Genomic DNA, 15350 nt, shown 5'->3' with positions numbered 1-15350 from the left:
CACAGAGAGGTAGATGGTACCTCCAAACAAACTCAGCTTAGCATTGTAGCAAGACCCCAAAGGGCTAACAGAAAGAACTTCTTCAAAAGTCTTCAAAGGCTAAGTTGTGTTCAGACCTTCTCATGCTAGAAATGTTGTCAACTGGGAATGACCTATAGGCTTAGGGCCCAAGCTCTCATTTAATCATGATTAGAAACAGGCAGTCTGGAAGGCTAACCCAGCCCACACATCTAAATTTATGTTTTTCTTAATCTTCACAGTATTTAAAAATAAAGACATTACATAGGGTATGGTAATACAGGCCTTTTATTCCAGCACTCTTGAGGTACAGGCAGGTGGATCTCTGTATAACTAGAGCTATATTAGAGAAATCCTGTCTCAAAACAAAAAGTCTCTTCACGTACGTCTACCATTTTCAGACTTAGCAGACACGTCTTTAAATGAAGACTCCTCTGTCCTGAGTCCTCTTCCACCATCCTTCAGCTAGTGAGCTGCTAGGCACACCAGGGTTTATACTTTTGGGACAGAAGTTGTACAGGGGACGTCCACCCCCTCAGCTAGCATTGAATGCTTTGGCTTTCCTCAGCAGACGCGTGCTCCTGAGCCACTTGCAGAGGGGATGAAGAAACCCTGCCCAAACCCAGGCTGCCCCTGAAAAGGACTCAGCAGAGCTACACTGTAGGCCTTCAGTCCCTCTTCTGCTTCTTCTTTTTGGCTCTCTCCTTTGGGTGTGGCTGACTTCTCTCGCCTTCATTCTCAACTTCCCAAGTCCTGCCATCATCATCCTTATTGCTTACATCCAAGGCCACCACCTCACGACACTGCCGTCTTTTCTTCTTGCTTCGTCTGACCTTTCTCTCTCCTTCTGTTAGGCCATCCTTCCCTTCTTCATCTTGGGTGTCCAAGTCCTCCCCACACTGCCATGGCTTCTTGGTGCTTCTCCATGGGTCTGTGCCTGCTCCACCGTCCACTGCCTTTGGCCTGCCTGTCACATCTCTGCGTCCTTTATCACAGACTTCCATCTTCCCCTCTTCGTGGTGCTGCCTCCTCTTTTTCTTCCTTTTCCTAGGAGACTGATCCGGTTGCTCTGTGCTCACTTCTCCAGGCCCACTTGCTCCTTCAGCCTCCTCCCCACTTCCTCCAGCCATTCCCTCTCTCTCATCTTTCCGCCTCCTTTTCTTCTTCCTGCTTTTCCTAATGCTCTGGTCAGTGTGTTCTAGGAGCTCCTCACCTACATTCTTTTCAGTTGTTGCAGCCCCTTCCTCCTCCTCCTGCTTCCTCTTCTTTTCCTTGTTTTTGGAGGGCTCCTTGTCAGTCTGTGGTTGAGAGGTGCCCACATCCTTCGTGCCTTTGAGCCGAGCCAGGAAGGCCTGCTCTTGGGCCTCCAGGCGAGCAAGCTTAGCTTTCATTGTGATTCCAGCCCGGGCAGCCCTAAGAGATGGGTCCAAGTCAGTACGGGTGGGTATTACAGAGCAAGCTGGGAACAGGGAGGGGAGCTGCCTGACTTCACCCCAAATGTGTCAACAACAGGATCAGTCCCCTGGAATAATGGAAATAAGTGGGAGGTGGCACAGGTGTTCTAATGCACAGGCAGAAAAGATGGGAGACCCAGAAAGCGACCACAACTTACTTGTGTGCTGTTCGCCCCTCACAAGCTTTGAGTAGCATCTCATCCGTCAGACTGTAAGGGCAGATGACAAGTCACAAGATGGTGAAAAGGCTTGGTTGTTTTTCTGTCTAAAAAATGTACATCTTCACTATTTCTTGTTCATAACCTGGCACTTTTTGAAGTTCTAAGAATATAAAGATTAACAGAATCTAATTAATTCTACAACCCCCTCTGAAGAGCCCAGTCAGGCATTAGGTTTCCTTGTTCATTCTCTGAAGATCCCAAGGCATCCCCTCCCACATGCCCTCACTTCAGAATCAAGTCTCACATCTTTGGAGGTGTGGGCTCATGGTCTTCATCATCACTGCTGTTCTCCGAGTCTCTGTCCGGCTTCTCTTCGCCTGAGGTTAGTGTGGCTGTCTGGAGGAAGAGGATCACGGAGATGGATAAAGCCAACCCCACACCGTTACCACCTCTCCTCCCTTTCAGAAGCCCCTCGGAACTCACTGCCCAAGGCATGAATCTGACAGCCTCCGCCACTGTTCCTGCCCAGCCGTGCAGCCTGCATATTTCAGTTTGGGCAGGAGGTGGGCCAGGTATCGGGAGTGGAGCAGCCAGGGCTTCTCTGGCTCACAGCTGGCTGATTGTAGAACAAGCAGGGGGGGCGAGGGGAAGGGTTCCGAGTTAAGTTTTCTAGTGGAGCGGGTGCCAGTAACTGACAATAAAGACAGCACCTAGTCCCAGTGTCTGTTTAACTAGATGAACAGAACTCAGGATAGAGGCAAAGGACAGACAGTGACAGGGGGTAGGTGGGGAGACAGCTGAGCTGGTAACAACACTTGTTGTGCAAGCATGAGGACCTCAGTGCAGATCTCCAGCACCACAGAAATGTTGGGCAGGCATGGCTACCCACCTGTAATCCTAGCATGCAAGAGGTGGAGGGGGAAGCAAGCTAGCTAGGAAGCTAAACTAGACGAATCGGCGAGTGGATTCAAGTGAGAGACCCTGGTTCAGTATATAAGGTGGAGATCAAGAAAGATACCTAATGTCAACCTCTGGCCTCTATATGCATACACATGCATGAGCATCTGCACACACGTGTACCATATATGTGAACATGTGTACACGCACACACACAAAAAGAATGAGATGGGTCCAGTCCAGATGTAATTACATGGGCAGTTAGGATGAATGTTGCCTTTCCAACAGATAACTCAGGCCAGGGTTTGGGAGTGGTTTCTAGAAGGTGCTTATGTATAATCTCAAACTGAAAGTCAAGAAATGGTTGGCAGGTAAAGGGCAGAGAGAAAGGGCAGATGGGAAAGCACAGCCTTCTTTTTTTTTTTTTAAAGATTTATTTATTTATTATGGATACAGTGTTCTGCCTGCATGTATGCCTGCAGGCCAGAAGAGGGCACCAGATCTCATTATAGATGGTTGTGAGCCACCATGTGGGTGCTGGGAATTGAACTCAGGACCTCTGGAAGAGCAGTCAGTGCCCTTAACCTCTGAGCCATCTCTCCAGCCCAGAACACAGCTTCTTGAAGGAGAAGAAACTGACCTGCTTCTGTCCCAGAGAGGAGAGGTAGAAGTGAGACAAGACGCTTAAAGGGCCATGGAAGCCAATCTCAGTCAAAATGGGTGGAGCCAGACACTAGTATTGCACGCCTTTAATCCCAGCACTTGGGAGGCAGAGGCAGGTGGATCTCTGATTTGAGGCCAGCCTGGTCTACAGAGTGAGTTCCAAGACAGCCAAGACTACACAGAAAATCCATCTCAAAAACCAAAAACAAACAAAAAGGATCATGATATAATTTGTTTCGGAGAGAAGCCTGTGGATGTTTTGTAGGTCAGCTGACTATGGTGGGGAATGAGAGCAGAGGCAGAGTTTCTGAAAGAGGCAAGGACTGCCTGAACTAAAAGGGTAGATGCCAACAAACGGAGGAACTGGGAAGGATGGCTAGGTAACTTGGAAAGCCCCAGGCACAGAACCCACGCTCACTAACTGCTGGCTTTCTGTACTAGAGTGGAAGAAGCTGGAAAGCCTGGGTTCTATTCTTTTCCTTTCCTAGCCAGCTGTGGGTTCTTTAGTAGCCCGTTTTCACCCTTTGGTTCACATATGTAAAGACAGACTAGGCAACCTCTCAGGACTCTTCTGGCTTCTAAACCTTTTTGAATTAAACACCAACACATCTCACTCCACTAGCTCCTAACTAAATGATGGCCTCCCGCCACCGTTCAGTGCTGCCTCCCCAGCAGACGGCAGGGTCCCTGGAACCTTCACATCTTGATTCTGGATGGGGGCATGGGCCTTAGTGTAAGCACAGCACAGTTGGACACGGGATCTCTGTGTGCTAGGATATCCTGAGAATTAGTTGGGCATACAAGGCAATTGATCAGGACCTGGGGAAATAAGGGAGCAATAAAGAGCTGGATCTCTCACTCTGGTACCTTCACAAACTTCTGATACAGCAAATTGGGCTTGGGGTGATTACGCTGGGTGGTCTCCTTGGAAAGGCGCCTTATCTGCACTCCATCCTGTTGGAAAGCATGAGTGAGAAAGCTGAACCTCCCTGCCCTATCCCAGACATACACCGACTCATCAATCTACCTGATAAGCTCATACCTTCCCTGTGTCCACTACCAAGCTGGCTGCAGTCTTGTTGAAGAGATCACTCCACCAGTGGTTTGTAAACTCCTTGGCAGGGTCGTGTCCCACCTCCAGGTAAATAATAATGAAAGTCACAGTCTGAGCACCGCCCACTGGCCCTCATGGGTGCCCTCTCCCATTCTTGCTGCTCTCTTCCCAGGCTTACCCCATGGGTATCTTGCTTCAGTGTCACCTTGAGGGCCTGAGTGATGCCATTCTCTCTCCGGCCCAGGCCCTTGCCTGTAGAGGACAGGGAGTGATTTATTTTGTAGCCTGCCCTGAGCCCTCACCAAGTCTTCCTGGGCTAACTGCCATTTCTCTCTGATCACTGGGTAGACCATGTACCTTTCAGAAACCTACCTCACTCCATTCTTACTGCTCCACAAGTCTGACCCAGAATGATCTTTTTTTGTCACATTTCCTCCTGACTGCCTCCTCCAGTCTGCCCAACTACTTGTCCCCAATTATCCCCCATTATCCCCATTTCCCAAGAATGCGAATTTCACCCATTCTTCCCTTTTCCAGATAGAGCAGAAAATTTATGCTTCTAAAGTTTTCTCTTTAAACTAGTTTCTCCTCTGGATGAATTGACATAGGGCAGAGGAACAGAGGGAACTGGGAGGATATGGAAGGGGCCCTAGAACACCTTGAGTCCATCCATATTTTAGCAGCTGCTCTTCAGCAAACTTCATCCCACGACTCTTGACCTCTGGGGTGACACTCATGGTGGTCGGAAAGGCTCTGTCCTCGGGTTCTCACCAGGGAAGATGTGGCATCATCCTTTGAGTAGGGAAAGGAAGGACTGGAGATGCGCCTTAGACAGCAGAGTGCCTGTGTAATACACATAAAGCCCCAGGTTTCAACCCCCAGCATCATGGAGCACACACATGTAATCCTAGCATTTGGAACGTGGAGGCAAGAGGATCAGAAGTTCATATCATCCACAACTGTATAGAAAGGTTGAAGCCAGTCTGTGCTATATGAGATCCTAAGTGAGTGAAAAAGAAAAGGGAGGTAGTGTGGGTCTATGGCTATCTTAGTAGGCAGAATGCTTGCCTAGCCTACATGAGGCCCTGGGTTCAATCCCCAGCACCGTTCACTGGCCTTGGCTCCTGGAGTATAGGAAGTTACGGCTAGAGAGATAGCTCAGTGTAAAGGTGCTTTCTGCCAAACCTAAGGCTGGGTGGGAAAGCCAAACTGAGAATGATGGAAAGAAGGAGGGTGGAGTCAGAGAGTCACCAGCCGGACACAGAGGAAGCAAGATGAGAATGCCCTACTAAGAAAAGGTAACAAGCCACATGGCTAAACACAGATAAGAATTATGGGTTAATTTAAGTGTAAGAATTAGTAACAAGCCTGAGCTAATGGCCAAGCATTTATAAATAATATTAAGCCTCTGAGTGATTATTTGGGAGCAGCTGTGGAACGGAGCATGACAGAGAAAAGCCTCCGTTCACACATTACCGGTGTAGTTCAGGTTTCAAAAGCTTCCCTTTAAACTGTCTAGCTTAGGAAGGGGATGCTAACTGAACACTAAAGAAACAAGGATGGGTATTCTTGTTGTTTGTTTTTTACTCTTTTGGGGGGGCCTGCCACCCAGCTCCCAAATAAATCACACACAAAGGCTTATTCTTACTTATAAATGCCCAGCTTGTTTCTTGCCAGCTTTTCTTAAATTATCCTCTGGGCTTTTCCTGTTCTCTTACTTCTGTAAATCTTACTCTTACTCCATGGCTTGTTGTGTAGCTGGGTATCTCCCTGGAGTCCTCCTCCTTCTCTGGCTACTTCTTTCTTTCCTCCCAGATTTCTCCTTCTATATATTCTCTCTGCCTGACAGCCCTGACTATACTTTCCCCTGCCTCGCTATTATTGGCTGTTCAGATCTTTATTAGACCATGAGGTGTTTTACACAGGCACAGTAACACAGCTTCACAGAGTTAAACAAATGCAGCATAAACAAAAGTAACACACCTTAAAATAATATTCTACAACAGGGTGTCACACACTATCACCTCATTTATTACATCAAACCACCTCATTATACTTCGTAGATAGTCCTGTCCAATAGGTAGTATCCTCATCCTACAAGTAAGAAAAAAAGGACCTGGGTTTCTTGTCTAAAGACCTACTCAGGCAATTTGAACACAAGCCCAAATTGCATGATTTGAAGTAACTGCATTTCTTTACAGTAACTCACACATACTTCCTTTTGGACCCAACTTGTACGATAAAGAATGGCATATTCAACTTATACACTAAATTTGCCTCCAAAACAGTTAAGATGGCACATCACACCGAAAACACAGACTACCAGTATCAATTTGTGCTAAGATCATTTGTTATGGGCATAGGAGACAACTGCTTTTTGTTTTTGTTTTGAGACTATGTATCCCTCATTAGCCTGAAACTCTCTATGTAGACCAGGCTGGCCTCAAACTCACAGAGATCTGCTTGCCTACCAAGTGCTGGGATCAGTGCTGTATGTCACCACCCTGACTACAGAAAACTGTCAAAACTGACTAAGAGGACTACTGGAGTAAATCTGGAGCTTCTTAAATATTATATATTAGGTTTAAGAGTGATGAGCAGAATTTCTATCCAACAGAAGGTGACAGGTGACATCCAGGCACAGGCTGTCTAAGTCTCCCAAGGAATAAACTGGAGAAAGGTATTTAATAAGTGTAAGATTCGGGAGACACCTGAATGTTTCTATCTGTAATAGCAAATTGAGAACTTTACAAAGTAGGAGAAAGAAATCCAGAGTCTGATCTGGGCGCCTCCTCTTCCTAGTGAGCAGGAGCGTCAGCACCAGATAGTAGGAGCCATGGCTCAAGACAGAGGCTTGGAAAACCTGCACTGTACCACAGGAGCTCCACAGGAGACACTTCAAAGAGCAGAGCAAGACAGAAGCCACACAAAACACTTCAGTGGATCCTGAGGTGCCAGCGTTCACTTGGCACTGCCAGAACAGCTGTAAACACCATTTCAAAGGGGCCCCTTCTTATGGACTGCACTCGGGAAACACACAGCAACATAGCAAGTGACATGATAAATGATAAATGTCCTAAGTGATATGATAAGTGAGCTTCTAGACTTCAGGGAAAGGTCTTTGAATCATTAGTCATCGGTGTGGAAACTTGGTGGGACCAGAATCTGTAGGAGAACTTAAACACACATGTCCAGCAGTGTTGATGAAGCAGGAATCATACAGGGCAGGCCCGGCACTTGCAACTGGGAACCTGAGACTTCACCTGGGAAACACTGCCCAGACCATGACTGTAACACTAGCTCCCAAGGGCTGACTTCTGGGATCCTGAAAGGAACCCAAAGAGACTCAAACTCAAGACTGAATCCGCAAGCCAACCAAAGGCCATACTGCTTTCACATTCTCCCCACACTCCCCACCAACACATTCCTCTCTCATACCTGGTGTTAATTTAGCCAGCTCTGTCCTGTTCTCCTTCGCTCTCCCAAGGAACACACTCTGGCCAGGTCTACAGGGCCTCCTCTGTGTTTCAGGCTCCTGGGAGCTGGGACTGTTCTTGGTATGTGATTGTGTTTCTTAACCTTTCTCTTTTCAGGCAGGCTTCACCTCACTGGTAGGGCCTCACTCTAGCCCTATCATTCCTTATTTGATATATTTCCTTCCTTACTTTTTCTCTGCCAATCCAGGACTAAATCACATGTTTTACCCTGAGTTTTCCCCCCATGCACAATGTTCCGTTACTTCCTAAAATGATTGGTGCTTACATGGCTATGACTGTACTTCATACTAGGCCTATTCTAATTTCAGGGAAGCAATGGGGATCAAGCTGGATGTTCTGATCATCAGTCTAGCAAGGAAAACAACACTTCAACCCTAGAACAGCCTAGGTCCTCTTGAACACTGTAAACACTTCTGAAATAAAGAAGTTTTAAAAAAAACAATTCTTCTTTGAACTTTAATTGTATGCGTGTTTTGCCTGTATATATGTGTATCATGTGCACACAGGACCCTCAGAAACCAGAAAGGAGTTAGATGCTCTGGAGTTGGTATTATAAATGGTGTAAGCCACCATGTGGGTGCTGGGAACTAACTCAGGCCCTATGGAAGAGCAGTGAGTACTCTTAACCCCGACCATCTCTCCAGCCCACTATATAAACTCCACCAATGACCCAATTCCTGAGGCGTAAATCTCAAGGAACACAAAACACCAAAGCAACATAACTCCTCCAAAACTGAAGATACCAGGATAAAAGGTAAAATGTGGTCAGGAGTTTAGGACGGGACTTTACTGGCACATAAAAGCCAGGCGCAGGGGTATGCGCTTGTAATCACAGTGCTGGAGATGGAGACGGGAGATCTCCAGGGCTTTACGGCCAGCCAACCTAACCAGACAAGTAGAGACTATCTCAAAAAACAAGTGGTTAATTCCCGAGAAATTACACCAAAGGTTGACCTCTGACCCCCATATGCGCAAACACCCATACACACATGTTCATGCCCACACATGCATGCATGCACTCACACACACGTGAGGGAAAAAAAAAAAAAAGCCCCAGAGGTTGGAGAGATGGCTCAGTGGTTTTGAGAACTGAGTGCTCTTCCAGGGGACCTGGGTTTGATTCCCAGCACCCACATGGCAGCTCACAACCTTCAGTTCCAGGGTCCCAGGCACACATGTGGCACACAGACATACAAGCAGGCAAAACACCCATACACATAAATTCTTTTTAGATTTATTATTTATTTATTGAATCAAGCCACTAAATCTGTGGCTGTTCTTTACACAGCAATGAAGCTAATGCACAAAACCTTTTTTGGTGGTGGTGAGGGGTGGTTCGCAGGCATCTTGGGTATAAAGAGGAGCACAATCAGGATAAATCACCTTTCTATCCACCTTTCCACTAGGAAGGATGATTCTATGATGCCCAAGTGATACCTGAATCAGAACAGCAACAGAAACACAGAGTGAAGTGCTCCTACCTTCCCTCATGGCTTTTTGTTTTTGAGATAGGGTCTAATTACCGGTTGGCCAGGATGAGAGACCTGCCTGCTTCTCTCTTCCGCGTGCTACCTTGCTTCTTGATATGGAAACACAAGGAAAATTTAGATACTGAGGTCACCTTAAAACCACCACCTCTCAGCTGGGCAGTGGTGGCACAGGCCTTTAATCCCAGCACTTGGGAAGCAGAGGCAGGCGGATCTCTGTGAGTTCGAGGCCAGCCTGGGCTACAGAGCGAGTTCCAGGACAGGCACCAAAACTACACCGAGAAACACTGTCTCAACAAACCAGAAAGAAAAAACTACCACCTCTCAAAAATTGTCTCTAATTATTTTAACAGTAATAATAATCATACTCCACACTTGTAGTGCATTGACTCAACACCAGCCTGCTATTAACTGCTTCACATGGATCATCTCTATGCCTGACAACAATCTTTATTAGTTATTACCTATCCAAAATTTATGAAGAAGAAATAGGGCACTGATAACTTTAGTTACTCGCTGAAACCAAAATGGCAAGTAGTAGATCCAGGACTGTTAGTGAGGAATTTCAGAAGCCGCTACTTTGGGGCTCTTACAGCTTGCTGTGCTCTCTATAAGACCTCCCACAACCTATTCCTCCACACAGTAATTCAAAACCACACTCCCCGGAAGCCGGAGACAAGTTTTATTTCCCAGCCCTTGACAATTACAACAAGAATGCGTTCAGCGTTTCTGGGTTGAACTGAGTGACACAGTAGAAATCGCTTTCAACGCACTTGCAAAGGACAGGCGTGGGCAGCCGCAGCCAGATGTGTGAAGGCTGCAAGCACACTCCACTCCAGCCCGTTGGCCCGTTTGCAGCTGCTTCAGGGCTGGCCGCCGCCTTGTCCTCCTGCTGTAAATCCAAGCCCCACAGCCGCAGTCAGCAGGGTGGAACTACTGGCGGATCTTTGCCTTTGCTCCCGCCCCTGAGAAAGCCCTTACCTTCAGTCCGCGGTCCTCTCCGTGGAAGCACGTGTCACATCAGACTCGGGTGTCTCCATCTTCCCGGAAGTGCGCTTCGGTCCTTCTAGGATGCGGAAACCATAGAGATGCCGTGACAGAGGCGACGCTCCCGGATGGTTGCTACGGAAACTAGGTTTCAGGCTGAGAGCAAGCTTCCTCCTCTCTCAGTCGCTGGGAGCGAGGCTCCGTTCTAACTTTCGTTTCGGAAGCACCCTGGTTAGGTCTTAGAGGCTCAGGGGAGGACCCCTCTGTCTCATCTTGAGACTTAACAGGTCGATGGTTCTGGGAGCTTCCCATACACCGGCAAACCTCGCTCAATCGAGAGTCCCGGGACTAAGGGCTAGCTCCACATTCTGATCTTCAGGCAAGCTTTATTTGTCAGAGCACAAACAAAATATCACCACACTAATAGCTCAAAAGTTGTAACATAAAATTCTAATCTTATGAGAATTCCTGAAGATGATTAAGACAAAAGTTAATGGTCAGTTACCTTATAAATGATCAAATTCTTTAATATGCTCAGAACTATGTTTGTAGTCATGTTAAATGCGAATGGAATTCATTTACAGAGACAAGCTTGGAGGGTGTGGTGGCTATTCTTGGTGGTCAACTTGACCATCTAGAATTAAGTGAAACCCAAGCTGCTGGGTACACCTGTGATGGATTTTCCTTGACTGGATCGTCTGAGGTGGGATTTAAAGGGGAAGACCCACCTTATGCTGGACCTTCCTTCTGGTGCCAGCCACATAAGGGACGTGGAAGAAGGAAGCTCTTGCCCTCCTGCTTGCTCCCACTCTTACTGGCAAGTTCATTCCTTCACTGGCATTAGCACCTGCTTCTCTGGCATACATTGAAGAGCAGCTGAGATGTTCAGCCTCATGGACAAAACCACTAATGGATTCTTGGACTTTCCATCAGGAGACAGCCATTGTTGGAATAGTCAGACCACAGCCTGTAAGCAACTTTAATACACACACACACACACACACACACACACACACACACACACACATTTACATATTCATTCCATCAGTCCTGTTTCTCTAGAGAACCCTGACTGATACAGGTTATTTTGACTCATAGTTCCAGTTGCAAAGGGTGAAATACATTGTGGTGGTATCGTGAAGGCAGCAGGAGGTGACCCAGCTGCTCACATTGCACCCACAGTTAGAAAACCGGGACTGGCCGGGCAGTGGTGGCGCACACCTTTAATCTCAGCACTCGGGAGGCAGAGGCAGGCGATCTCTGTGAGTTCGAGGCCAGCCTGGGCTACAGAGTGAGTTCCAGGAAAGGTGTAAAGCTACACAGAGAAACCCTGTCTCGAAAAACCAAAAAAAAAGAAAAAAAAAAAAAGAAAGAAAGAAAACCAAGACTGAAGAATATATATTAAGGCAGTCCCCCACAGCCACACCCAGAGGCCCATCTTCCAGTTCATTGATTCTAGATCTCACCAAGTTGGCAACTAAGATTAATTAATCACAGGGACCCTCACCTCAATCTGCTAGATTAAACCCATTCTTCAATGCCCAAATAAGTTCCATGACCCTATTCTCCACAGACCTTTGGAAACAAGCAAAATACAAGTGAGTCTCCGAACAGGTCTCTGGGATGAGAGCAGGGCTCCAGGTTCACTGGAGTTCTGTGTTAAAATTGAGCAGGTTTCTTCCTCTGCAGGACTTCTCAGGGTGTTCTGCCCACTCATGCTCATTAGGAATCCTCTAGAAGCAGCACGGCAGCTCAGCATGGCTCTTCCTTAGGAGCACCCAGCCCACTTTGCTATCTGGATGGAATGAGTTGCATGTGAACCTCATTACAGGACAAAGATGCACGAGGAAATCAGACCTTCCAAAAGTCTAACCAGATCTGGCTGTATAGGCAAAGCCATGAATTGTCTCTCATGACGGGGATGGATTCTCTTGCCCAGTGGAGGATCTCAGAGTCTGCACTCACATCTCTGTCTCAAACAACAGAGAAGCAAAATCACTCTGTCCTCGGTGTCTCCTAAACTGACATATGGGGATGCTGTGAACAAAGGAACCTTGTTCATAAGCCTACCACCTGACTGGTATGCTTGTTCAGTTAGGTGAATGCATTATACAACTGGCTGGACCATGCACCAGAGTTCCGTAGAAGGATAAGGTAACTAATTAGCTGTTAGACTCCAGTATAAGAAACAAACACCCAGAAGCTCTGTCAGACCGGCATGCTAGCTCAGTTGGTCACGCCCTCTACCCTGGCTTTCAGTTCTTCCTATTAGCACAACCTAATTTCAGGGTTCACACTAACCACCCAGGGTCCCTTATTAAAGGAGGCTGCCAGGTGCTCCATCATTAAACTCACAGCTTTTGAAAATTATTCAGAATATCCAACTGGTGTTTTTGGAATCTTTGCTAGCTAGTCCTATAAAACTGACTAAGTAAGATTGTATTTCTCTTTTAAACTGTCAGTTAGATGCTGAATTTAACCGACTTCCTTTACAAAGCTTCTGGGTGTGTGCTCCTTATGCAGGACTCTAACAGCCCGTTACCTTTGTGTTTCCCACAAGGCTGTGATAGAGAAGACCCAGTAGATGGTTCTGAACTGTGCTGGCTAGTGAAAACTGTCTCAGGCTCTTCCACCAAAACGATGGCCTTACATCTTGTGATGGACGGTGACAAAAATCATCAGTCTCGCTAACGCCTGTGACAAAGCCTGCCGAAGATTGCCTGTTCTTTTCCTCCACTAAAGACAAAACTGCCCTACTTTCTTCACTCTATGCTCGGTAAAAATTATAATAGTACTACAGTTTGTCTCACTTTTTATATATTACAGATACTACCTCCCTTGCATAGTGTAACACACTGTCACCAAATGGCTATTTTATGTTCTGGACCTTTGTCACCTGTTAAGTTTTATTCTAGCCCCTTGGAGAGATGCTCCTGTGAGGCACTCTAACTGCCATCCCTGCTACATCACCCTTTTTGTTGGATGGAAACAGTTAAGTAAGAACGGTAGCCCAAGCCCCTGAGGCAGCTCAGGCGCCCTCTGAGAGGGGAACTAACTGGTTTGAGACAGGGCCCAAAGACACAAGAACCAGACAAAAATTTCACCATCAGCCTCCTTCTACATATGGGCTTGTGTTCCCTCGCACTCTGGCCCCTCCCCGGATCACTCCTTCCTTCTTATTACCCTCATACTACATTTTCTTCCTGTCTCTTAAATGTTTTTCTTACTGAACTTCCCCCTAGACTCAGACAAAATGTTCCACAAGCTCGTCGGAATGGCTCTCATCCCCCAACAGCTCCATTTGTTCTGTTTGTTCCTGATCCACCTGCAAACAGACCTTTTAGATGCTGTGGAGACTCTGGCTGTGGTGGACCTTCCCACCTTTCACTCCAGGCCAGACACAGTTCTGGACATCAGTCCTGTGTTTTCTCCCATCACAGACACAGTTCTGGACATCAGTCCTGTGTTTTCTCCCGTCGCAGACACAGTTCTGGACATCAGTCCTGTGTTTTCTCCCGTCGCAGACACAGTCATGGACATCAGTCCTGTGTTTTCTCCCGTCGCAGACACAGTTATGGACATCAGTCCTGTGCTTTCTCCTGTCGCAGACACAGTTCTGGACATCAGTCCTGTGTTTTCTCCTGTCACAGACACAGTTCTGTACATCAGTCCTGTGTTTTCTCCCATCACAGACACAGTTCTGTACATCAGTCCTGTGCTTTCTCCTGTCACAGACACAGTTCTGTACATTAGTCCTGTGTTTTCTCCCGTCGCAGACACAGTTCTGTACATCAGTCCTGTGTTTTCTCCCGTCGCAGACAGAGTTTTTGACATCAGTCCTGTGTTTTCTCCTGTCACAGACACAGTTCTGTACATTAGTCCTGTGTTTTCTCCCATCGCAGACATAGTTCTGTACATTAGTCTTGTGTTTTCTCCTGTCGACTTCCTTCCATGCCTCCCCCCACCCCACCCCACCCCCATACTTCTGCTGGCTCACTTTGGTCTTGCATTCCTGGCAGTGGGACTAGTGACTGTCACTCTGTCTCTAAGTCACTATGCTACTGGTCTGCATAAAACTGATCACTAATAACCACACAGCAGAGTCAGTACTAAGCTGTCTTAAATTCTCCTCTGCCAACGCCATTAGTCCCAAACTCTTCAATTTGTGCTCAGGCAGATTTTTTTTTGACAAGGGCAAAAAGCAGCCCCATTCTTCACCAAGCACCAGAGCTGTCTCTAGGCCACTGACTAATACCCTCCTCTGGAACCTCTTGAGCTGAGTTGTCACACTCTACACTGTTTTCAGACCCACTGTCTCCCCGCTCCTACTAGCACGGCCCATTTAGCCCCACATAAAGTGTGCACTGCTTTCCTAGCCCAAAGTCTCAAAGTCCACATTCCATCAACCAAGAGCAGGTCAGGCCTGTCACAGCAATACCCCGTCCCTGCTACCAACTTCTGTCTTAGGGTTTCTATTGTGAAGACACCATGACCATGGCAACTCTTATAAAAGAAAGCATTGAATTGGGGCTGGCTTATAGTTTCAGAGGTTTAGTCCACGATCATCATGGCAGAGAGCACGGTGGCACACAGGCAGACATGGTGCTGGAGAAGTAACTGGGCATTCTACATCCGCTCCATCTGGCCCGAGAATGAGGACACCACACTGGCAGACCTCACTTCTGGGTGTAAGACTGACCCATGTGACTCTGGACCCATGTGCACCAACAGACAGGAAAGACAGCAGGGGCCTGAGGCGGCAAAGCTGGGGTAGTGTCTGAAGCCTGCAGTCCAGCTACGCCGGAGCCTGCACTAAGAGGATTTGGAGGATAAGGCCTGCCAAGCTACAGAAAGAGCGAGCTTTGAGGCCCAGGAAAACAAGGTGGTCTGAAGCGTAAATCTAATTAATCTTATCAGTAAAAACCAGGGGTCAGATATCGGAGGAATAACCTGAAAGATCAAGAAATAGAGGAGCAGCCACTAGTGATCTCTTGCTTCTCTGGATCCTCCAACCAAAAGAACCGAGGTCCTGTCTCCACCCCGCCTTATTACTTCCTGTCCCCACTTCCCAAGTGCTGGGATTAAAGGCATGAGCCACCACTGCCCAGCTTCTGTGGTTAACCAGTGCCTAG

General features: G+C 47.2%; 1 protein-coding gene across 2 annotated transcripts; it reads right to left on the bottom strand.

Moving 5' to 3' along the window:
* Positions 1–288: 288 nt before the first annotated feature.
* On the bottom strand, positions 289–10324 carry LOC131913155 (G patch domain-containing protein 4). Of its 2 annotated transcripts, XM_059265591.1 has the most exons (8): positions 10213–10324; positions 4906–5090; positions 4426–4499; positions 4236–4328; positions 4061–4147; positions 1938–2029; positions 1631–1681; positions 289–1431 (listed from the first exon to the last, which is right to left on the bottom strand). In XM_059265591.1, the coding sequence occupies exons 2-8, from the start codon at positions 4982–4984 to the stop codon at positions 687–689; spliced, it is 1221 nt and encodes a 406-aa protein (XP_059121574.1). In that variant the 5' UTR covers positions 4985–5090; positions 10213–10324; the 3' UTR covers positions 289–686. The 2 variants fall into 2 exon arrangements, with proteins under 2 accessions (XP_059121574.1, XP_059121575.1); XM_059265592.1 differs by lacking the exon at positions 4061–4147.
* Between the last annotated feature and the right edge of the window lie 5026 nt (positions 10325–15350).

This window comes from Peromyscus eremicus, chromosome 6 (assembly GCF_949786415.1).
Source record: "Peromyscus eremicus chromosome 6, PerEre_H2_v1, whole genome shotgun sequence".
In the NCBI taxonomy this organism is placed as follows: Eukaryota; Metazoa; Chordata; class Mammalia; order Rodentia; family Cricetidae; genus Peromyscus; species Peromyscus eremicus.
This window is presented reverse-complemented; position numbering and strand designations above follow the sequence as displayed.